This window comes from Carassius gibelio, chromosome B7 (genome assembly GCF_023724105.1).
Source record: "Carassius gibelio isolate Cgi1373 ecotype wild population from Czech Republic chromosome B7, carGib1.2-hapl.c, whole genome shotgun sequence".
In the NCBI taxonomy this organism is placed as follows: domain Eukaryota; kingdom Metazoa; phylum Chordata; class Actinopteri; order Cypriniformes; family Cyprinidae; genus Carassius; species Carassius gibelio.
The window spans coordinates 32,455,984-32,480,864 of record NC_068402.1 but is presented as its reverse complement, the minus strand read 5'-3'; the positions used below and the strand labels follow the sequence as shown (position 1 = coordinate 32,480,864).

The 24,881-nt window shown below is 38.4% G+C and overlaps 1 protein-coding gene across 6 annotated transcripts in view; it reads right to left on the bottom strand.

Moving 5' to 3' along the window:
* Window positions 1–1,620: 1,620 nt before the first annotated feature.
* LOC127961217 (activating signal cointegrator 1) overlaps window positions 1,621–24,881 on the bottom strand; it is a 96,604-nt gene continuing 73,343 nt past the window's right edge. For all 6 annotated transcript variants that reach the window (XR_008154399.1, XR_008154400.1, XM_052560239.1 and 3 more), the window contains one exon: window positions 1,621–1,874. Coding sequence is in view for 4 of the 6 variants with exons in the window: in XM_052560239.1 (XP_052416199.1) it covers window positions 1,816–1,874 (59 nt within the window). In the remaining 2 variants the exon portion in view is untranslated. The remainder of the gene's footprint in view (window positions 1,875–24,881) is intronic.

The following is a 24,881-nucleotide window of genomic DNA, read 5'->3' as shown; positions in this document are numbered from 1 at the left end:
GCCTGTCAAATAGTGGGAAGAAAAGGAAATGCCTACAAGGAAAGTGCTGACTGAAAACAGGAAGACCAGCTGCTGACATTCCTACTGCAATCTAAGCCTCTTTTAAAATGCCCCCTAATTCAAATGCAAAAACATAAGCTTTTCATAAGATAATTAGCACCTTCACACTTGAATCATGCTTTTAATAGCTCATACTGTTTGTTTAAACAAATGCAGAAAATTTGTTTCAATACTTCATAATATTTTCATTTTATTGGTAATCCTTTTTCATTTATAAATCTCAAGAATTGGCCGTGCATCGAAGCCCACTGCTGACAACGGCTCTATGAAATTGAATTTTGGAAGCTCTTCAGCACTCCTCAGAAAATGTCTTTTGTATTTGGCACAAAGGAGTGCCCAGTACCCCATAGGTGGTTCAGATGAGCTTTAGGCAAGGGAGGGTTTTTAAAAGGTTTAATCTTAAACTCAAACAGTATTTGTATTTTGGACTATTAATTGCACATTACAATATGATTGAAAAATGACAGACATGCTGTAAAAGGGTGGCTCTTACCAAAATCTTAAAGTAAGGTAACATTTTGGTTTTAAATTATATACTGCATTAGTAAAAATTATTCCTATTTGTACGTTGTGACAGTATTTTCATGACAATTAAGTACATTCCCTCTCTCAGTCATTAGTAGACTACAGTGACCTATAAAATATAATAAATAAATCTGCATTTCAATCTTTCATAGTAATATAATTGTTTTTTGGTACCTTGGAGTACCATGCAAAAACACCAGTATGTTTCTTAATATAATTTTAAAGGGGTGCATGTACAAGAACAACAACAAAGGGCCTAATACAGACCTTTTTGGCACTCCATACTTTTACTTACATGATTTTCTGTGGAAGAAAGATGGATGTATAAGATTTTTCACCATTATATTACATTAATGATAATGATAACTTTTTTCACATGGCAGGAATTGGTGGGAATTGACTTATTTTAATTCATATTTGTGAGATTTACCAAAAAAGATTCACGCAACATGAACCCAAATAAAAAAGCAATCCCAGAAAAGTCTATATATTCAACAGACTGCAGATGCTAGCTGATCATTTATCATGTTGATGTATTTACCCTTGTTGAAATGCGTAGAAGGACCCATGCCCCGTTTTGCAAAAGAAGAGGAAAATGCATGCTCAATACACGTCAGGCTACTTTAATGCCTTTCCCATCGTGCAATCTACCGTTAATGGAGCCAGTCATTTGCTCTTTCTGGTGCAGAGATGCTTGTGTCACAAAGAGGCCACTCAATCACTTTGAGAGCAGCAGGCCCAAAACCGGAGAGGCTCTGGCTTTGACAGCCATTGTGGCCCAAATAACAAGAACAGCTCCAATATGAGCTCTCCAGCACAATTGCCTCTTTAGTAAGCAGAAAATTCCATGCTCAGCCAACCGGTTTAGGTTCAGACCATCGACTTTATGGACTGGAAATCCAATTGAAATGAAAAGGAAGCTGTTTAATTATACAGCATTATTATACGCAAAATAACCCAAAAGACAATTATAACAAATAAATTATATTTTAAAATGCTTTCCAACTGAAATGTATTAAAGGACCATTACACAAGTAGTCTTTAGCCTTTTATTGCAGAAAAAGCAATAACATTTAATCAGGGAATGATTGTGCATTTGCTGTGCTACTGATGTCACCATTAGTCCCATATGTGACATGGTGATTCCTGCTGCTGCATGACACAGGCAACATGAGGCTTCCAAAGCTACTCTTCGTTTCTCGTCTCTTGATCACCGTGGCTTTGTTTAGGTCACGCTGGCTGCATTAAACACTTCTTGGCACTTCGGTGGCTCTGGCTCTCCAGTTTCCCTGTGTGAGAGAATGGGGAGGGGTGAGGTTAATGATGATTCAAGTCCCAGTGACCTTTTCAAAGCTCCGTCAAACAACGAAAAGCTGCCCTGCTGAGGTGAGGGCTAGGATCAGGAAGAGAGAATTTATGAATCTGTTTACACACACATTCACACTTCCAACACCCTTTTCACACTTTCTCATCATACATAGAGGGATTGCAGTGCTGTAAATGTCACACTAACACATGATTACTCAGGGACAGGTTTAAATCTAGATGATGCGTTCACAGAATAGCCCATCTGTTGCATGAAAAGAGCAAGAAACTCTGGGAGTACGGATTCACAACCAACTAGCATTTAGAAAACTGCTCTGAGAGCTATACGTTTCTTCCTAGAATGATGTAATTTGTTACTGAGAAGAAAGTAAAAAGTTCAAGTACAATGTACGGTAGTACCATCTGCATGGATGTCAATAGATAAAAAAATTCCATCATGTCTAATCTTTATTTTTAATTTATTTTTTTTAATCTTTCCAAATGTCTTTTCTCTCCAAAATCTTGTAAGAAAATAAAGATGTAATAAAGATGTTTTACTGATGCTGCAACAGTGTTTCACTCATAAAAGGTATGTCATATTTGTTGAGCTTCGATAAATAACTTTTAACATATAATAACTGAGATGAGAAGGAAGCAATTTTATTCTCAAATTATGTGAAAGTGTACCTGCATCAAAAACTTGCATTAAACATTTAATTATTCTAAATTTTACAGTAAAAAATACTTATTTATCCGAAATATACTAAAATGTATTTGAAATACATTTATTTCATGCTAAATATACAAAAATTATATTTTCATGTTTGTGTACTTAAAGGGTTAGTTCGCCCAAAAATGAAAATTATGTCATTAATAACTCACCCTTATGCTGTTCCAAATATGTAAGACCTCCTTTTATCCTCGGAACACAGTTTAAGATATTTTAGATTTAGTCCGAGAGCTCTCAGTGCCTCCATTGAAGCTGTGTGTACGGTCTACTGTCCATGTCCAGAAAGGTAAGAAAAACATCATCAAAGTAGTCCATGTGACATCAGAGGGTCAGTTGGAATTTTTTCAAGCATCGAAAATACATTTTGGTCCAAAAATAGCAAAAACGAAGACTTTATTCAGCATTGTCTTCTCTTCCGTGTCTGTTGTGAGAGAGAGTTCAAATCAAAGCAGTCTGGATTTCCGGTTCGTGAAAGAATCATTCAGTTCACCAAATTGAACGGATTCGTTTTAAACTGTTCGCATCTCTAATACGCATTAATCCACAAATGACTTAAGATGTTAACTTTTTTTTTAATGTGGCTGACACTCCCTCTGAGTTCAAACAAACCAATATCCCGGAGTAATGCATGCACTCAAACAGTACATTGACTGAACTGCTGTGAAGATGAACACCGAGCCGAGCCAGATAACGAACAATAGACTGACTCGTTCACGAGTGAAGAACCGGTTGCATCGGTGTTCGGATCACCAGTAGTTCTTTCGGACAGTTCGATTTAATAAACCAGTTGAAGAAAACGGTTCACCGGTTCTTTTGCGCTCGACGTAATGGCATCATTTGCGATGATTGCCCTTGATTCAAGCCTTCGAATTACCCACGCTCATAAAACTAGAACAGAATCAGTTCAGAATCAATCACCAAAAGAATCAGTTCAGTTCAGATGCTCTGTGTGTCGGTCTGCTTCACGCTGAATCACACATGCGCAGTGTCATCAGCTCCTCCATTCACGAATCGGACGCGTCTGACAGAAACGGTTCTTGACTCATGAACGAGTAAATGTTTTGTTCGTTATCTAGTTCGGCTCGTTGTTCATCTTCAGTTCTTTCTTCACAGCAGTTCAGTCAATGTACTGTTTGAGTACATGAATAACTCCGGGATATTGGTTTGTTTGAACTCAGAGGGAGTGTCAGCCACATTAAAAAAGTTAACAGCTTAAGTCATTTGTGGATTAATGGGTATTAGAGATGCGAACCGTTTAAAACAATTCAGTTCGATTTGGTGAACTGAAAGATTCGTTTGCGAACCGGAAATCCAGACTGCTTTGATTTGAACTCTCTCTCACAACAGACACGGAAGAGAAGACAATGCTGAATAAAGTCGTCGTTTTTGCTATTTTTGGACCAAAATGTATTTTCGATGCTTCAAAAAATTCCAACGGACCCTCTGATGTCACATGGACTACTTTGATGATGTTTTTCTTACCTTTCTGGACATGGACAGTAGACCGTACACACAGCTTCAATGGAGGGACTCAGAGCTCTCGGACTAAAACTAAAATATCTTAAACTGTGTTCGAGGATAAAAGGAAGTCTTACATGTTTGGAACTGCATAAGGGTGAGTTATTAAATGACATAATTTTCATTTTTGGGCGAACTAACCCTTTAATAAAAATACCCTACAAATATCTGATCAACTAATTTTGTACTTAATGCACTTTAATTAAAAGATATAGTTAAGTCTGTGCTAAAGTGGAACTACCGAAAGTTTACTTTAGGTACACTTTAAATATTCTGCATTTAAAGACTGCTGTTATTCAAAGATCAAATTAAATTAAATTAATTAAAAAAAAATTAATTTATGCATTTAGCAGATGCTTTTATCCAAAGCGACTTACATTGCATTCAGGCTAACAATTTTCTCCTAACATGTGTTCCCTGGGATTCGAACCCCCCCAACCTTGCACTTGCTAACAATGCTCTACCACTTGACCTACAGGAACACATATTTAGTATGAAATAAATGGATGTTTAATTATTATTATTTTTTTTTTTTACTGGGGCAAGAACTTAAAGGAACAAGAAATCTAAATTTCAAGCTAATATGACAAGCTAATATGATCTGTGGGCTAGGGTCAGTTGTTCGGTCAGATTCTTCAGGGGTGATATTTTCTGAAGCCTCATGCTGTATTACCGTGGCTAAGAGCTGCCTGCACAAGACTCTGAGCAGTCTTCACTTCTGAAACTGGAGCCACTCAATCGATGGGAAAGGATTTGATGCTGATGTGGCTGGCATCAGCATCTCTATTCTGTGGGAAAGCAAAGACTTTCAATTTCACCCTTGATCTTAGCTGGCTGCTTTTTCAGATGATTTGGCAGCATTCAGCACAAGATGTACAGCGGTAGCATCTGTCAACCTCTTACTGCAAAATCTGTCTGACTTCAAATAGCTCATACTGATGAAAGCAGTTACCTGACCAATATTTGAGTCACGTAACATGGCATACACTACAGCCAGCTTATCAGTTGTTGTCTTTTTGTTTGACTCTAGGAAAGCAAAAACCTGTAAACAGTCTTTCAGAACATGTATCTGAATGCTATTTCAAAGCAAGCTTTCACAATGCACAGATCAGATCAACAACAAAGAGAAAGAGTTCTTTATATTTTATAACACGGTTTTTAAACATAAACTGATCAATAAAAGCATATTTAAAATCAGTCAAGGCTTTTCTAAGATAATTTTTTATAAAAACTTTAAATGATATATATACATTATATACTCTATGTAATTACAGACATGTCACAGCACAAACGCATTTCAACAGTAGATGCACCTCTGGTTGGTTGCTTTGAGAGGCTGAGTCCCATTATTCTGCACTGGCTGGTGAGGCAACTTCTAAGAGACCAGACATCGATCTAGCAATATAATTTCCCATTGATTGCTCTGGTTGGGGGCTGCTTTGAAGCAGTTTATTACCCATACTGCAGCAAGGGAGCCAGCCCAATAATAGGTGTGGTGTGTGCGGAGCATTGCTGGAACTCCATCATCTAATACACCTGGTTTTTCTCCAGCTGCCTACACTCAGATCAAGGAATGAACTTATGCAATCTTCCCATCTTACATGACTATATATAGTCTAGGAAAAACACTGTCACATAGAACCCCACTGGTCTCATTAAAAGAATTTCCACTGTTTGTTGGAGATTTAAAAATGGAATAGATTTTTCTTTTTTTTTGCATGTAAATTGTAATGACTCCGCTGGAATGTAAAACAACAGATCTGAAAATTAAATTTCATCTTCTCATCTTCATGTTGCGCAAAAAAAGAAATTCAACAGTCACTAATAAAAGTTAAAAAGAAAAATTAATATAAAATACCATAAAAGTGGTCTTTACCTGTGCACTATTTCCTTAATTCTTATTTAAAATCATAGAATAGATTTGTGAGAGAAAAGACTGAAATTTAAATAGTTACACCCTAATAATCATGTAAGCTAAGTATGGAGTGCAACAAGGCTCTGTCTCTGGCCCTTTGTTGTTCCCAGATGTAATATTACAAGGAAACATGATTCTAGCTTTTACTGTTGATGAAACTCAGCTTTATAATTTCTCCAGACAACATGCAATATCAGTTAGCTGATTGTATTTAAAAGGTTGTAATTACTGGATGGCCCATAATTTTCTAGACAATGCAGAATTTTCATTTTATGGTAAACTGTCTTTTTAATCTCATTAAAGCATTGATTACATTTAATGGTGTTTCACTTAGGTTTCCACAGTAGACTGCAAGTGTCAGAAATCCAATGGTATTAAAAATGTTCAAGATGGATTTCATTGTTGGAGATCCCCAAAGGAACAGTGCAGGGGAAAACATTCTCTAGTTTTTGTTGTATTCAATCATATCTGTTCATGAAAAGGTTGTTTGTCTTGTAGCCATGGGCAGTGATGGGTGGGTGGAGGGACATCAACACATGCACTCAGTAGGGGTAATAAACAGACAGCTGGAGTGCTGTGATCTAGCTCTAGAGGTTTCATCCATGTTATTGAGTTAAGTTGAGATTGAATAAATGACTAAAAGTAATAATGTAATAAAGATAGACAGGTTAGATTTTGGTGTTCTACATGTGATACTGTGCCAAGTCAAAGTCTAAGAAAACAAATCACTATTCAATTCAGGATCTGTCAAACTCTAAAGGTCTCAATCATGGATAACGCAGAGCAGAGTCAAGGGAAAATCACATCACTGTCTGGGGAAATCCAGCTCATTTTTCCAATCTAACTCTAAGTACCTTAATGATTAGAGCATGTCATGACTGCTCACAGACACTTACAGCTCCCTCAGTGCAGTAAATTCAATGCACTCAAGGCTCCTGGAAAGAAAGAGAGACTCTCAGCTGGTTTACTTGTATATAATTTACTGAACTACTTCCCTTGCTGCAGCATTGGACAAAAAGAAGAAAAAAAAGAAAGAAAAGAAAACATTGTCCAAATTAGCAAACTAGCAAAATACAAAACGAACATGCAAGAGGCGAGCAATAAATAGAATTTTATGAAGGCAGCCAGAATTCTGTGGACATTAAGAACTTTCTGCTTAATGTACTAAAATACAGTAAAATTAGTTTGTCCATGATCAAAATATACAAAAATATCTACCAGCCCCCCAAAAAAACAAATAAACAAACAAACATTCAAGAATCGGGAAACATGCCGTACATTGTGAAAGATGATAATTTTAACGTCTGCAAAGCTTTCTGTGGTGACAGATTCATTAAGGCCTGTGTGAGAGTAAAAGCAGAGAGAAGCACGTTCCATAAAATTCACTGCATTTTCTCCATTTTAGATGCAAACCCACACACAGAGACCAGGACAGGTAACCAGAAGAATCACAGTGCTTGGTCTGTTGAAACAGGGACACACTGTGTTTACAGCACTTTCCCTAATATGCTGTGACATTAATCAATTCCACCTGCCACACAGAGTTTGGAGTGTGCTGAAACAGCCAGCTGAGGATGGGAATTTTCCAGACACATGAAAAGAAAGACAAAGAAGACAACTGATGAAAAGTCCTATGAGCTGCCAGGAAGCGCCAGACCAAGAGAAAAATCTTCCAGCCACCAGGGTTGCCCATATTAATGGGCCAAACAGAGAAAACAGATGAATCCTGCAGTCATTAATAATTCCTGTAACTGTTCCCTCCGAGGCAATTAATCACCTCCCCTCTCTGTCAGCGCAAGAGCCTGGGGCTAAGCAAAGATTCAGGGCTACTGCTGGAGCCCTGACTAAACTCATTCTCAATCACAGCCATACTCACTCTGATCCCTAAAGCATTCTAGAGGTTATAAGCAGAATCTACCCAGATAATGTACGAAACATATCTATCTGTCTATCTATCTAAAAAAGACAAAAGAGACACGATCACATTCATTTCAATGGAAAGCTGGCGATTTCTGGTGACATTAGTGAGAGCGGGCACTGGCGATGGATTGGTGTGTTCAGCGAAGCGACAAAGTTTAGAATCCTATAACTAAATGCAAATTGTTGGTATTACCAACAAAGACCAACAATGTTCAAAAACATGACAGTCCCACAGACTTTTTTTTTTTTTTTAACAAGCTACAGATACAACTGTATATTTTATTAAAGCTGTCTCTATTTAGGATGATCCTGTAACACACCACGAGTCAAAACTTCATCCAGATGAGAAAATCTCACAACTATACGTCAGTTTTCATTTATACTTGTGCGTCACTGTCCACGTTGACGTGCAGTACACATGCAATCCGCTAGTCTGCAATGTCCACGCGCATTTTGCTGATGTAACCTGCAGTACCACCACAAAAGCCGAAGAAAAAGCAGCACGTCAGCGAAACATTATAGCTGTGACAGCAGCAAGTAAATATCAAATAATTAAATCATTATTTAAAACTATAAAAATGAGACCACAACAGAACAAGAGAAGATGGTATTCTTTCAATCTCCACAAGGACTCGTACCACGGCAGATCAACGTTGTTAGTCATGGACAACTGGTGATGTATAATGCTGTGCAGTATAATAAATGATAAGACACTCATTTTTTGCTTTGTTTTTTATTTTGCCATTAAAAAATATTAAAGTGCACACAAGCACTCACAAAACTCAAGTACATTTGGAGGGAGTGCTTGCGGTCTGAATAGAATTGACTCGTTGTTAGATTTTTGAAGAGGTGCACGTCAGGCTGCAGCATACTACAAATAGCCTACGGCGTAGGTTTGACGCAGAAGTATAAATTGGGCTTAACTCACTAAAGTCTACGGAAGAGAGATCAGGCAGATTCTCTGAGCAAACAGTGTAGCACAATTAGTCACAGAGCTCTTTACGTGAGATATGATGGCTCCATTATCATTCATTAATGAGAAACACTTGAGTACATGACTGCTCCCCCACACTCAAACACTGCTGAGCTCTCCGTTCCACTTCTCTCCTGCGAGGGGGAGGCAGGGCAAAAAATTCTTCATTAGCAGAGCAGTGGCAAAAGAAAGCGGATGAGAGAAAGGAGGAGAGAGAAACAGAAGGGGGGAATAAATTGAGGCTGATCCGATGCTTTGTTTTTTTGAGGCACTGAGATTTGCATATATGTGCAGCAGTGCAGAGGGAGAAATGTGTCAGCACTGACAGCTTCCTGAGAATCTTTAAGCTCGAGGTGGGTGCCTCTCTTTCTCTCCCAGAGACTGCAGGAGCTCTGCTAATAGCCGCTTGGGGGTCAGGACCAGTGCCTTTGTGCTGAGCCCTCCTATGGCAACCCAGCAAAGCATTTTTAACGGTCAGCTCAAGTGCAAAGCTGCTCTCTGGGGGGAGGGAGAGTTGAACCTTCCCTGCTGCAAGGGCAAATGGAGATGTGTGTGTGTGTTGGGGGGATAGTACAGAACTAGACTAAGAGAACAAATAAATATGGTAAAACATAGGCAAAAATCACACACTGGACATACCTTAACCGGCATAGATTAATATTTGATGTGAGGCTGTGAGGGATAGATATTAACAATAAGTTCTTCCACGCTTTCCTGAGATTTTTGTCCTCCAGTTTTTTTGGAAAGACACATTGGTCAAAATATACTAAAAATTTGGCATACACCCAGACAAAGGTAGACAGTGTTCTGTGCATCAACAGCAAATAAAGCAGCTGTTTGCCCAGATGAAAAGACCAGCTTAGGCATGGTTTATCCAGGTATGGTGGTTGTGAACCAACAGAATAATTTTCACCAGCAAACAGTGGCTGGTGACATTGGTCAATCAGCATATACTCTTAAAAGTACATTTTCCAAAAGGTTTCACAGTGACACCATAGAATAACCATTTTGTGCCACAAATGAACATTTCAACGAATGGTTCTTAAAATAAATTTTTTTGAGTGTGAAGAATATTATAATAATTTATAGAACCCTTTTCAACTATTAAGAACCTTTTGCACTTTTGAAAGGTGCCATGGATGTTCTCTGTGAAACCATGGAATCCAATTAAAAACTTAAATTATTAAGAGCATAAAAGTTGGTTAACGAAGGATATTTATGTAGTGAAGCTAGTTAAGAAGCTTGGTGAGGACAGTGATCATGTCAGGCTACATATAGCAAATAAGGACTCTCAAGATGGGTCATACAGTTGTGGGGGTTGAGGTGATCCTCAGGCATCTCTATGGAGCCTGACATAACATTAGCACAGCAGTATCGTGTGCTCGTGATTCGGTGATTCTACTGGTCTTTTCTGCAGGGAAGGGATCCAAACCTTTCCCCAAAATAATAGTTTGAATAGACAAGCACAGGATTCATCAGCAGACACACTCCTATACCAGTCTCATGAGATATAGCCAAGTGAACACATAGCCTCTTGCAAACACATGCATCTAAACCCATCATCATGCATGCAAAATCCATCATGGTTTGTGCTCTGTTACAGTTTGAGACGTCAGAGTGAATGGCTCTCTGTGAGAAATCATCCCCACTAACTACCAGGGGTCCTCTTCTTGTTGGCATGAGTGAGTCACAAATCAAAAACCAGCAGGAGAGGTTTTTCCGAACATTTCTCCAACTGTTCATCTTCCTGCAGTTATTTCTGGTGAGCATGAAAAACGACAGTAAAATAAACAGAACAACTGCACAGATTTTGCACTAGAAGTTAATAAACTCGATTTTTACAGTTACTTAAAGGGCAAGTTCACCCAAAAGTCTCAAGGCATTCTAGGTGTACATGACTTTCTTCTTTCAGACAAATCCAATCAGAGATATAATCATAATTGTGTTTGATTTTCCAAGCTGTTTTCCAAGCAACAGTTCATCAGTCCAAAAGAAGTAAAATAAAGCGCATGCATCCATAATAAAAAGTGCCTCGCACGGCTCCAGGGGGGTAAACCAAGGCCTGTGGCGAATCAATGCATTTTTGTAAGAGAAATATCCATATTTAAAACATAATAATCAATTAAATCTAGCTTGTGCTTATTGTTGTACATTGAAGCAGTTCCGGGCGGATGATGTAGGATGGCTTGCTAAAGCAAGGAAACTTTGCTTCCTTCGATCCTGTAAACAAACGTTGGTTTTCACAAGACTCACCGACACATGCTCAAAGCTGAACTCAAACGTCATCAGCACAGAACTGCTTCCGTGTACAACTGTTAACGCAAGCTAGAATAAAGTGTTTCTTCAGTAGAATACAAACAGAGATTTTTAACACAAGCCATTGCAGTCTGTCACTCTTATAATTGATGTTACCTCTTTTTTGTTACCTCTGATTCACGCAATATGCAAACTGTTTGAACTCTCCTAAGCACGTCCTCTTGGGTGCGCTCTCAAGCAAGCATGTGAGGCGTCTTCTTCTTCTGGCTTTATGGCAGATCATAGATCCGCAGGATTTGTTGCACAGATTTTTGCTTTGTGTCTGTATACATCAATGTATTGTTACGAGGCGCAGGGTTTAATTTGGTTTTGTTTGTGTGTGTGTGTTTTTTTGTTTGTTTTATTGTATGTGTTAGCTGCGATTCCCATTCACACCAATTATAAGACTGAGAGACTGCAACGGTTAGTGTTAAAAAATCTCAGTTTGTGTTCTACTAAAGAAACAAAGTCACCTACATCTTGGATGCCCAGGGGGTAAGCAGATAAACAACACATTTTCATTTTTTGGTGAACTAATCTTTTAAAGTGATTATTACATTTTGAATATAGATATGTTTCTTACAAAAACACATAAATTCACTACAGGAGGCCTTTGTTCACCCCCCAGGAGCCGTGCAAGGCACTTTTTATTATGGATGGATGCACTTTATTTAATTCCTTTTGGACTGATGAACTGTAACTCCCACTGACTGCAATTAAACAGCCTGGAAGATAAAAGTCATTTTTTTATATAGCTCAGATTGGATTCGTCTGAAAGAAGGAAGTCATATACACCTAGGATGGCTTGAGGGTGAGTAAATAATGGACTAATTTTCAATTTTGGGTGGACTATCCCTTTAAGTAGTAACAGACCATGAAATATATGATATCGTGGTGTTGTGGGTGGTTTTTAGCACATATTTATACAGTTGCTACAGTTTTCAGTAAATTGCTAGGGTGTTCTGCTTGATTATTAATGTGGAACAATGCTGCTGCTAGAGTGTTGGCTTGATGGAAAAACACTTGATAATCATGGGCCCTACTTCTATAAAAGGTAATGGGATCTTTACACCTGTTTGTTCATCCACAAGGTAAAAATTCTAAGCCAGACTGCTTACAAATGCAGGAGCACACCTCTTCTCAACAAGGTATGTGATTTAAGGCATAAATTAATGTCTGTAGCACAAACAGAATGAGTTATGAACCAAAGTTTAACACTTAGATTTAGGGATATAAACAAACCCCTAATCCCACATAAGAGCAATAGCAACAGTCCTGCTTGCCTTCGAAAACACCACTAATTAAGTTAACAGCGAGCACTTGAACAATCAATTACCCGCAGTGTAATGGCAAGAAATCGCATTATAGTGCCTGTTAAAGACTATAGCTTCTTTGATAAGACCTTGAGAAAGGTAACATAAGCAGAATTTATAGCCCCCTTCCTTGTGGGCTGAGCACAGAACAGGAGTAGGACAGGAAGCAGTTAATGGTCTGCTTGTGCTGGCTCTTTGGCATGCTGGAGAGAGAGTGACATTGATCCACCAGCTCCCGTCCATCCGTCTCCCTGACAGAGGTAACAGGATTGTTAATAAAAATGGAAATTGAGCTGCACTACCCCCTCACATACAGACACACACACTTTCTCTCTCTCTCTGACCATATCCAGGGCTTGCACTCAACTGGCTTGCTCTGCCTGACATCTCCCTGCAGAGACTAAGCACTGGTTGCATTCATTGCCATGGCTGAGACTCTATTTAAGTGCGAGCCAGAGACTGAACACACACATGCACACACACTCTGCTATATTACCTGGCAGTGGGGGAGGAACTGATAAACGGTTGGTTGTCACGACATGTATTAAAACATTTAAGGTTAACAATTCAATACAGCAGCAAAATGACACAACTCCATTATGCATGACTAACACTATATAGGGCTAAAATCAGCACAGATACGTTTTTTTTTTTTTTTTCAAATGGCTGATGCTGATATCCAGAAAGGATTAGTAAGATTAGAAAAGCTCCAGGTTCAAAATCTGAAAGCACTAGTGACACTGCTTCTATTTTTTATCTGTGTATGGTTTAGTGGAAAGTGGAAAGTAATAGGCTTAAAAGCTTCTTAAAAATCAGTTCTGCATTAGCTGTTTAGCAGCATTTTTGCAGCAAATTACCAAAGCGGATCCATGTCTTTCAAGAGTGTATTTGGCTACATTCACACCTGAGCTCAATTCCGATTTTTTTCTCAGATCCGATTTTTTTTATAGAGTTCACATTGTTGTTTTAAATGTGGCCAATATCAGATTTACAGTGTGAACAGAATCTGGATTCTGAACTACAACAAATTCTGCCCAATACTTTCTCAAAACTACTCCAAAACTAACCTAATCATGTTCAGGTTCACGTTAGTGGGGTCACATGAACCCACAAAGTTGAAAAACATCCCGCGACAACAGAGGAGAAAGTAGTGCAATTCCATTGGAGTTAATGTGGATTTGGCAACAATTGTGCAGCCTGTCATTCAGAAGTAAACACAGAGAATATAAAGTACATTTATGGGTTTATTTATAGTGTGATCTGCTACAGGCAATAAAAAAATAAAGATAAGGATGTGAAAAAAAAAGCAGAGTTTTGAAACTTTTATGATACAAGCCCTCATGTTTTGTTTGTAGAGTTGTCACTGTAATACACGAGTTCTGACACATCACACTTCCACTGATTACCTTTCGCTACTGTCTTGACAACTTTGGGTATGTAAAATTTTTGAAGTGTCTCCTGTCAGCGCGGAATTATGACGAATGTCGATCTAGTGTGACATAAAAGCCGCATGAAATCCGACATGACCATTCACACTGACATGGCTCAGATTTAGTACCACATATGGAAGTTGCACAAATTAGAATGGAAAAGATCAGATTCCATGCAGTTTGTGCTGTTCACACTGTCATGACAAAAACAGTCAGATTTGAGCAAAAAAAAAATCTGATTTGCCTGCAGTGTGAACATAGCCTTTCATTTGGCACTTTCAGGAGGAAAGACACATCACAGCACTCAAAATGCAAAACTTAGTAAGGCCTGTATTTATATATAGGTACAGAGGAAGGGATTTTTGTCGTAATTGGGAATTTTTGCAAAAATAAGACAATGATTATGAATGCACAGTATATTTGTGACATCATTGCATTCATGGCGTGAGATGCTGAAAAACATTCAAATCTCCTAAAGATGTCTATCTGAATGTGTACAAATACGACATTTTCAAATATACCATTAGAGCCACTTCACTGATATCTAATCAATGTTTTATTTATTCACCACGTTAATGTTTTTGTATAATAATATCTTTGAAATATCTTCATTTGGTGCCTTTTCTAAGCATAAATAATCAATCATTCTGCTTCACTGATTGGAATATAACGTAATTAATTCAACTGCAATGTAAACTTTGATAGACAGACCTAGTAACTAATATTTTTTACCAACCTTGCAGAGTTTTGTTCATGATTTTCAAGGATTAGATGATGTCAAATGGTTTATGTTTGGACTGGGCTAACTGGAGTAGCTTCGCCTTTGACATCAACAACAAACGATACCGGAAGCTCTCTTAAGTTTCCTTTTCAAAGAAACATTATTACACAATTAATTGCATTTTATTGTTTAATTGTTTTGCCCTGCAGTGTGCAGCACTAAAGAACAGACCTGCAATCAACTGTAGGGTCATGACCACCAGATGAGAAGTCGTTCTCATTTGGTGGATCAAGACCCTACAGTTGATTGTAATTGAATTTCTTATCTTGCTGGCGAATGGCTTTTTGCCATTTAAGCATAAATCTAACAATTTTGTGAGGTTAAACAAAGAAAAATGGTTTCCTATACCCACTGGCTTAATGGATTGTAGCCTTCTTGAGCATCAGTAAATGTTTTTCACCCTTGTGAAGTCGTTCTCATTTGGTGGATCAAGACCCTACAGTTGGTTGTAGGTTAGTATACCCCATAACTCTGAGATAACTTCAAGATCAGCTACCAGTATAGGACGCATACACAAAAAAAACCAACAACAACAGTTATGTTTGTGGTTTAAATTCCCTACTAATTCAAGGCACAGGAAAGCAGCAATGGATGATATATATTGGTTGTTTGTTTACGAGGGTGAGATCAAGGATAGATGATTTTAGCCCACGGAGCCAGTCTAAATGTGGACTTGCACGGAAACTGGGTCAGTTTGGCTCCCCGAAGGCTGTGCGCACAGACAGTGGAATTAAACGCTCTTCGTAATCATCAAAATGGTTTCTCGGGTTGGAAGGTTATGTGTTGGGTGTTAAGGAATTGACTGGTATGGTAACTCTGGACACAGTACAGAGATAGAAGCTGATGGAGTATATTCCAGAAGCTCAGCTGGTTTGCCGGAGTGCAGCGAAGAATCAACAGAGAGACGCAAGGCAGAAAGAGCTCAGCAGACTGAGTGCTGCCTCACTGAGCAGCTCTGGAAACCTGCCAGTCTAACGCCACAAAGCATTAATACATGCAGAGTCGGAGGAGTATATCACACACCTCTACACAGCCACTGCTGTTCAAGTTAACGTGTCAGCAGCAATTATGAGTGCACTCTGTGATGTACGGTTTCTATTTAGACACACAGAGCAATGGAAGCACAAAAGAAAAGAAAAAAAAAAAATCTAAATGATTAAAATATCTAAATCATCCTTGAATTTCTTATCTTGCTGGCGAATGGCTTTTTGCCATTTAAGCATAAATCTAACAATTTTGTGAGGTTAAACAAAGAAAAACGGTTTCCTATACCCACTTCTTGAGCATCAGTAAATGTTTTCCACCCTTGTAATAGCAGTGTAGGAGTCCCTGAATTGTCCTCAGTGGGAAAACATGGATTTCAAAATCATTTAGTTACTTCTGGAAAATGTTCAAATAGGCAGAAAATGCTGGAAAACCAAAGAATGCGCTGGACTACTGAAGAATAGTGAATTACAGTAGTGAAGAATAGTGAATAGTGAATTAAGAATTATCCCTGAAGAATAGTGGAGCAGTTCAACTGTTTAGAACAAATTATACCTAAGCATACATATAATACATTTGTATCTCCGGTGCCACCACAGTGAACCAGAAAAGAATGAAGACTTTTCCAAGCACTTTTATCCTCCTCTCCTTCCACCACTTCCTTGCAATTCACGCCATTTAACAAATAAATATTAGGGACATTAGGGAAATAAAATGGAAAATGGTGAAATAAAATGGCAAGTGAATGTCAATTAACATTCATAAGGGTGAAATGGGCTTATAAATGAAACATTACCACATGTTTTTTTTTTCTGAGACATTATGGGAAGCAGAACAATGGCAACAACAACATCAGACATGTCAGAAATCCTCACTGGTGCTTCCTCAGACTATTTAAAAAATGCAAAATTCCAGGATTGCTGTTCTCAAAATGTGAATCTTATAGCCGGCGAACACAAAGCCTGTGGGGACTCAGTATAAACATGAGCACTCAGGGCCTCTTCAGCTCACAGAGAACTAGTCCATACATGGGGAGACAGGAGCGAGGGCCCCTCCCCCACTCGCTATACGCCACAAAGACGACTACAGAGCTGGCTGGCTGCTATGTTGGGGGTGAGCAGATCAGACTGCAGATTATCCTGCTGAGAGAGGTCTGGGCTCAGCCGAGGTGGCTACAGACAGCTCTCCGAGTGCAAATTCACTTCTTTCAAAAGCACAACAATAAGCTCAACAAGAGCTATGGAGATTAAAACAAGCTCAACACAAAGCCGGGGCTAGCTGTGGGAAGCACTGAGATGTAAAACAAAGAGGCATTCTAAGCACTGTGTGATTTCGCCATGGTTTTTATCAGCACACTTTCAAGGGCACTGGCATAAATATTGTAGATAAGATAAAGATCTGATAATTACCATGAGGAAGTGTGTGTTTGTGTGTAACCTTAGTCATCAAGACAGCCTCGTCCCTGTAGAGCACACTGGGAAACGTCAATAGGAAATGACTAATTATCAAATTATCTTTATTTTATAGTGGAATGGTTGTGATGCAGTTAGTAAATTGTAAATTACTAATTGTGGGCTCCAAGTACACATTTTAACTGCAATTATGACCTTTGTTAAAACAAACAAAAATGGCTTATAAACAAATCGAAATGTTGCCTTGTCTTTTAAATGATAAAGTTTGAGTTCTATTTTAGATCTACTGTTCTAGCAGAATTAACTTCTAGTAATCGTTGATCAGGTTGAACTGCATAGAGAATGTTTGCATTTAATTCTAAAACTTGCATACTAAGATGAGAATGACATTAAAGTCTGTAAAATATAATTTTGAAACTGAATATTTACATTTGTTTCATGTCTCATAGACTTCCACTGTAAGCGCACAAAACATTTTTTGTTTCTTTTTATGCAGAGAGTTATCAAAATGTGGAATCCAATTGAAACAGTACTTTTCTATTATATTTTTCATGCCAGCTGTGACATTTCAGCCACAATTTCTTGTAGGTTTTTTTTTTTTTACAATTTGGACCATGTTTCCAGAACAGCACACATGCAAGCTGTTAATACCAGAGTACAAGCAACTTAAAGGTCATAGTGGAAACAAACAATTGAAGCACTATAATAACGTGTTTAAGGCCAGGAAAAAATTGTGTCCCTGTCTGAATGGCTAAATAGTTTAGGGCCAACATGCGTAAGATGATTTTTCAGCAGTGATCCATTTTCTTTTGTTGTTTTGCTCTGATGCTATAGACCTTAATGTGTTTAAAACAGGAAATCCAGCTTGAAGGTGAACAGCTGATGCACTGCAGTAGAGAAGCAGCAGCGTTTTCCTCCAGAGACAAGCATGAGTGCGTTTCCAAATATAACCAAAAAGCTCTCTAATTACTGCAGTCACGATCTGGGGCTGGATCTTCAGTTCAAAACACTGTTTGATTGCTTAACAAGGACATCTTTTCAGTCTCTTCTGCCACGCTTCAATTATGAGTCTGATTCAAATGGAAAAGCACGTCCAGTTGCTTTCAAGTACTGGAGAAATTCTACCAGACAGTTTGAAAAAGAATTTCTCTTTGATTGTGAAAGCCCAATTAGAGAAAGGGAATGCCTGCCATGCCGGTCTTGTTTGCAGCAGCCTTTTGGGGAAATTCCAGCCATATCGCGAGTCTCTCAAAGCAACACATTCCTCTTTCAGCTCAGGCAGTGGCTGCTGTCCAGGTAAAAGAGAGGTAGTAAACATTAAAGATGACTAACACCAGTGCGGACTCTTTTTAAAGCTCCCCAAGTGATGCCAGATGGTCCCAAAAAAGCTATCAAGAATATTATATATTCTAATCAGGCAGGACTTGACAGTTTTCAGTGAAAAACACATTTTTCCATCTACACTCAAAGAGGAATACAGCATTGCTGTGGTTGGTTAGAACTAAAACTCATTTTAACATGAAAGATTTAGTCACTTCCAATCTAGTCATAATTCATACAAGATGGGAAAACTGTATGAAAACAAAAATATAAGCTCCAAACCTGATCCTAACCATTACAATAAAAAAAGTCATATTTTTCTCCATCTTGTACAAATTTCATTGTTACACAAAACCAGAAATTTTAAATTTATTTACTGTACATTTGCACTATTTATGTGTGGAAGATACCAAAATGTAAGTAGTTGTTCACTAATAATCAATAGAATAGTGTCAATCCAATGCACTATTATCATGCATTTATTTTTGCTATTTTTCAGCACTACCTACAAAATTAAACCCCATTATGAAGTAGTTTGTGCAGATGCATAATAAGGTTAGTCCAACAGACGATGCCATCATCCATCGCCGTTGGCTGATAAACATCCCGATGTTGCGCCGGACGCAAAAGTTGTTGTGTGACGCTGTGCCGCCTCAGCTAAAGACTAGACACTGGACATAACAAAGGGACCATTGAAAATCATTTGGAATTTGTGTCAGCATGTCTTAAATAGAATGCAGCAGCAGTTGACTGTCATGGATTTGTGGTGCCATGCCGCGCCGCATCCAGTGTAGACAGCATCAGTGATTATAATGAGTTCTATTGACTGATCAATAGAATACATAATGAATCTCTATTATACATCACTGGTCCTATAGTATTTTGTCGCACTGCGCTGCTCACATCCGGTGTAGACACGGTGTTAGGAATCGTTAGTTGCGTTCTCTTATAAGTATTCATGCTTCGGGCACACCTCCCCAAATACACCTCCAACCCTACCCACTGTATTTCACCACTCGCCCCCACCGATGTCATCGTCCATCGCGATGTTTGACTGTAGATATCGTCTGATGCCAAATTTGAAGACATCGCCCAACAATAATGCATAAAATGTTAAGTTAATGTTGACACAATGTACACAATGTAGTGAAATCCACATCACTCACACTGTAACCAACCCTGCCTGCTAAAGGGGCACCTCAGTCACGTCCCTGGAGTCAAAGCCCCGGCTAGACTCGATTTGAGAGTAATGAGCACATAAGCCACGAAAATCGATCCAAGCATGCTAACATCATTGAGATAATCAATCAGGCCAATGGAACTGTTGGGATATCAACGTTAAGGAAAGGGCATTCAGAAAAGGTATGAGGATCGCTTACTAGGATACATGGCACAAAAATGTCAAATTTAACTATTCTTATTCAAAAGGAAGCAGAGAGGCATTTTTATTTATATCAAGTTTCAGTGTTTAACTGTACGGTGGGTGGCAGTCAGAACACCCAAACATGAATCTACATATTCTACTAATTTCCATGTTGGAGCTTGTCAACAAAACTAGAAGCATGTTTGCTGTACATGATACATGAGTTGCTGCTGTTGGCAAGTCAGGGCAAGGGAGTGACTCTCACTGCATGCTGAGTGCACTTGCAGCAGTAGCCAGGGCACCTAGCCTACATGTGGTCGGGAATGTGAGAGAAGAGCACAACAGAGCATTGAGGCCTCTCTGAAATCCCTTTCACACTCAACAGAACAGAAATGTAGCATGAAGGAAAGCCACGTGTGATGCACCAATGCTCTGGCCTTTTATATGAACTCCAGCAAGCTTTATTACAGCTGTGATCTCTGACAGCTAAGCAAATGTGTAACTATTTGTCACTGAATTTCTTGGACAGATTCTTGGTATAAAGATACTGAAGTTAACTGAGAGCTACTGCTATACCAGCAGTAAGCATACGTCTACACATAACATTAAATATTCACAGCAATTCTGTGTTTTACACAAATCTGCTTAGACAAGTCAAATGTTTTTTCCAACAATCTACAACCGCGTACATCAAGTTGTGTTGACCTATAGTAGTATTGTACTTCTACAGTTAGACTTGCACAATGAGAAAATGGTCAAGGGATAACCCTGCCTTTGTTTTTAAGCCACTTAAGGAGTAATGCAGCATGAACAGGGAAACACCCACTGATTTGAAGTGGTTACAACAAAGCTTTCATTTAAGGTGTTGTGCTTGGCAACCTAGTGTGTAAGGCATGTTGTGATAGGGCTGTGGAGAGCATGGAACAACAATGAAAAACAGTTAGACAGTGTCTGGGTATATTGCACAATTCACATTCAATATATTTTGTATATATAAAATATATTCAGTCATACTCTATAGCACTTTTGAGCCAATTCATCTGTCATTTGGTAGAAGTTGCTTGAATTAGAAAAATGCCAGAAAGGACAAATTGCACAACATGGCCTCAACCTTAAAAACCATTAAGAAAATGGCTTCATTTAAAAGGGAAACAACCCAAACTAAATGCAACAAAAATCGAATTTAAGCCTACCATAAGGCATTGATTTGGAACTAAAGAAACACTTAGAAACCAAAATGGTCAATTTTCCTATTAAACCTCTGCAGTTATTCGTTTTATTAATACAATGTTTTTAAAACAGTAATTCTTTAAGAACAAACGTTGTAGACCACAGTTTGAATAGACATCCAATATTCCAATTGGTCCAAGTCAACAACCATCAAGGCAACTGAAGGAAAAACTAGGCAAGAATATTTAGGAATCAAAGAAAAAAAATAAAAAGGTTATTATGGAAGTTGAAATTTAGCACTAGTATAATTGTAAGATATAAAATAGCATTTATGAGATATGCTACTACTACAATACACAGTCACACAAACAGATGTAAAATATAATTTGTGTTTTTTAGATATTTGATATTTTATTTTTTTAAAGAGAAAAGCTTCTGTCAAACAAAGGTGCTCATGCAACACTTAAAGATGGAAGGTGCAAATGAGCAACAACAGTAACCAGAGACCAGCAACTCGACTTTCATCTATGCACAAAGTCTTTCCATTTACTCCCACCATCTTCCTCTCTCTCACTCATGCATTAATTTTTTAAGAGCTTAAATGGCCATCTTGGCAGAGGCTGAGAGCACAGAGTCAAGGATTCCTACTTCCAGTAAGAAAAGTAGTAGATGTGTTTGTCGACAGAAGAGCCTGTAAAAACACGCTTGACAACACCAAACTGAGACCTTGTAATCTTTGTCATCATATGGTGTGGGACTCCAGTACTCCCACTCTGTTGCCAGTGCTCTATTGCTGTTTGATGTTGTGTAAATTAGGATTAAATTAAGATAAAGAAGAGGGCTCTTTGCCTCATATCATTATTCATACATGCTGTAGTGAGAACATTAAACCTCAGACAGTACGAGAAACATGGGAGCAGCAGGCAGCCCGCACATTGACAAAATCTCCATCGCTCTTCTCTGAGGACTTGGGCTCTCTAAGCAGAGCGGTCATTACTGGTAAGAAATGGAAAGCAACATCATGCCAGATTACTACAGATCTGCCTCTCAGGACTACTGGCATTCTGTCAGTGGAGATATTAAGGGTGCACTGTCATTTTTTTCAGTGCTGAAATACTTTTCCAGTGTAATGAGTGGAGACAGCTAAAAGCAAGCCATTTGTAGACTCTTGTGCTTTCCTGCTGTGAGCCTGGATGGTTTCGAGGGATCCAACATGTCAAGGCATGAGTTTAAGCCAGGATAAACAGTGTCTTTGAAAAACTAAAGATGAGGAAGAGACTGGAAGGGCTAATGGACTTAAGAATTTGTGCAATACCACTTTGTTCCACTACGTTTAGTTTAATGTTTATTTGCGATTTGCCGATTGCCGATACTGGGTATTAGATGGGACTAACCCAAATCTGAGATGGACAATAAAGTAAGAAAAATACTGCAAAGCACTAAAGACACAGCGTGTAATATACTATTTAAAGGTTTAGTTCACCCAAAAATGAAAATCAGGCCATAAATTACTCCTCACCTAAAGTCATCCTAGGTGTAGGTGCTTCTCAAAAAATGTGAATATCATGGAAAAGGCATTTATTTTTTGCAATTTGTAACATGATAGGTAAAAATTGATAGCCTGAATGCACTGTAAGTTGCTTCGGATAAAAGCGTCTGCTAAATGCATAAAATTAAATTTATTTAATTTAATTTTAAAAAGCAAAATGTCTTATCTTCTAGATTCATTGCACACAAACTGAAATATTTCAAGAGTTGTTTTGTTTTAATTCTGATGGTTATGACTTAAAGCTTAGGACAATTAAAAATTCAGTATCTCAAAAAATTTGAATATTCCATTTTGATCTTAATTGGTTTGATTAATTTTGAGTATAAATACTGGGTACCTCTTGGGCTAGTTTAGAGCATGCAACCACAATTATGGGAAAGACTACTGACTTGACAGTTTTCCAGAAGACAATCATCAACACCTTCCACAAGGAGGGTAAGCCAGAGAAGGTCATTGCTGAAAGGGCTGGCTGTTCACAGAGTGCTGTATCAAAATATATTCATAGAAAGTTGACTGGAAGGAAAAAGTGTGGTAGGAAAAGGTGCACAAGCAACAGGGATGACCACAGACTTGGGAAGATTGTCAGGAAATGCCGATTCAAGAAGTTGGGAGACCTTCATAAGGAGTGGACTGAAGCCGGAGTCAGCACATCAGGAGTCACCACACACAGACGTCTTCAGGAAAAGTGCTACAGCTGTCACATTCCTAGAACCAAGCCACTGCTGAACCAGAAAAAAAATCTGAAGCATTCCACCTGTTGCTCAGTGGTCCAAAGTTCTCTTTTCAGTTGAAAGTAAATTTAGCATTTCAGTGATGATTTGGGGTGCTGTGACATCTGCTGGTGTTGGTCCATTGTGTTTTAACAAGTCCAAAGTCAATGCAGCCATCTACCAGGAGATTTTGGAGCACTTTATGCTTTCAAGCTTTATGGAGATGCCGATTTAGCACCTGCCCACAGTGCCAAAACCACTTACAAGTGATTTGATGACCATGATATTACTGTGCTTGACTGGCCAGCCAACTCACCTGACCTGAACCTCACAGAAAGTCTATGGGGTATTGTGAAGGGGAAGATAAGTAACATCTGACGAACAATACAGTGGAGCCGAAGGCTGCTTTCAAAGCAAACTGGGCTTCAATAACGCCACAGCAGTGCTACAGACTGATCGTCCCCATGCCACACAGCACTGAAGCAGTAATTTGTGCAAAAAGAGTATTGAAAGCATAATTAAACCTACTTTGGAGATCTTGAAGATCTTTTTTTGATTGATCATGGAGAAAATATTCAAATTTTTTGAGATGCACCTGTATATGACTTTCTTCTTTCGGACTAATCCACTAAGAGTGGTCTTTGATCTTTCAAGCTGTTTGATGCCACTCAGCAGTTTATGCACTGGATCAGTCAAAGAGAAGCTTAATAAAAAGCACATCCATTAAAAAAAAATAAAACGTTTCTCACATGGCTCCGGGGGGTGAACAAGGGCCTTCTGTAGCGAATCGATGCGTTTTTGTAAGAAAAATATTCATATTCAAAACGTAATAATCATTTTATGGTAGCTTGCACTGACAGTTGTTCACAGAAGCAGTTCTGGGGCGGATGACGTTATGTGGTCGGCACTGTGCATGCGCTGGTCAGTCTTGTGAAAACCAATGTTTGCTAACAGGAGCAAAGTAAGCAAAGTTTCCTCTTGGCTTATTTCAAAATCCTCAGACATTCTTCTTTACAAATCCTAATTTATTACTCAATTAGTGACTGTGGTTTTGTTTTGATCTGTCCCCTGCGTTTCTGCATGTGTCACTTCGGAGCAGGGCATGTGCAAGACTGACCTCATACGTCATCTGCAGATGCAATGCAACACCCGCTGAGTGGCATCAAACAGTTTGAAAGATCAAAGACCATTTTTTTAATAACTCAGACTGGATTCTTCTGAAAGAAGAAAGTCATATACTACACCTAGGATGACTTCAGGACAAGTAATTTATGGCCTAATTTTCATTTTGGGTAAACTAACCCTTTAATATAGCTTTATTTGAGAAACAGACAGTATATTAGATTGTTAAATTGAAATTCACAGAAATGTTTCCTCCATTGCAGCAGTCAACTCATTCTCCATTCAACATTTAAACAGCATGTTGCATTCAGTTATGACAGTCAACACAGTAAAGCTCTTTTCAAGATGTTCCAGTGTTTGCATTATATGCATTATCTTAACATAAAGGACTTCTTTAAAAAAAAAAAATTATTGGTGATCCTAAATGGTGTGTATTTTTTAAACAAAGAATTTACCGGATGTAGCAGAAAGTGGTCTATACTAACT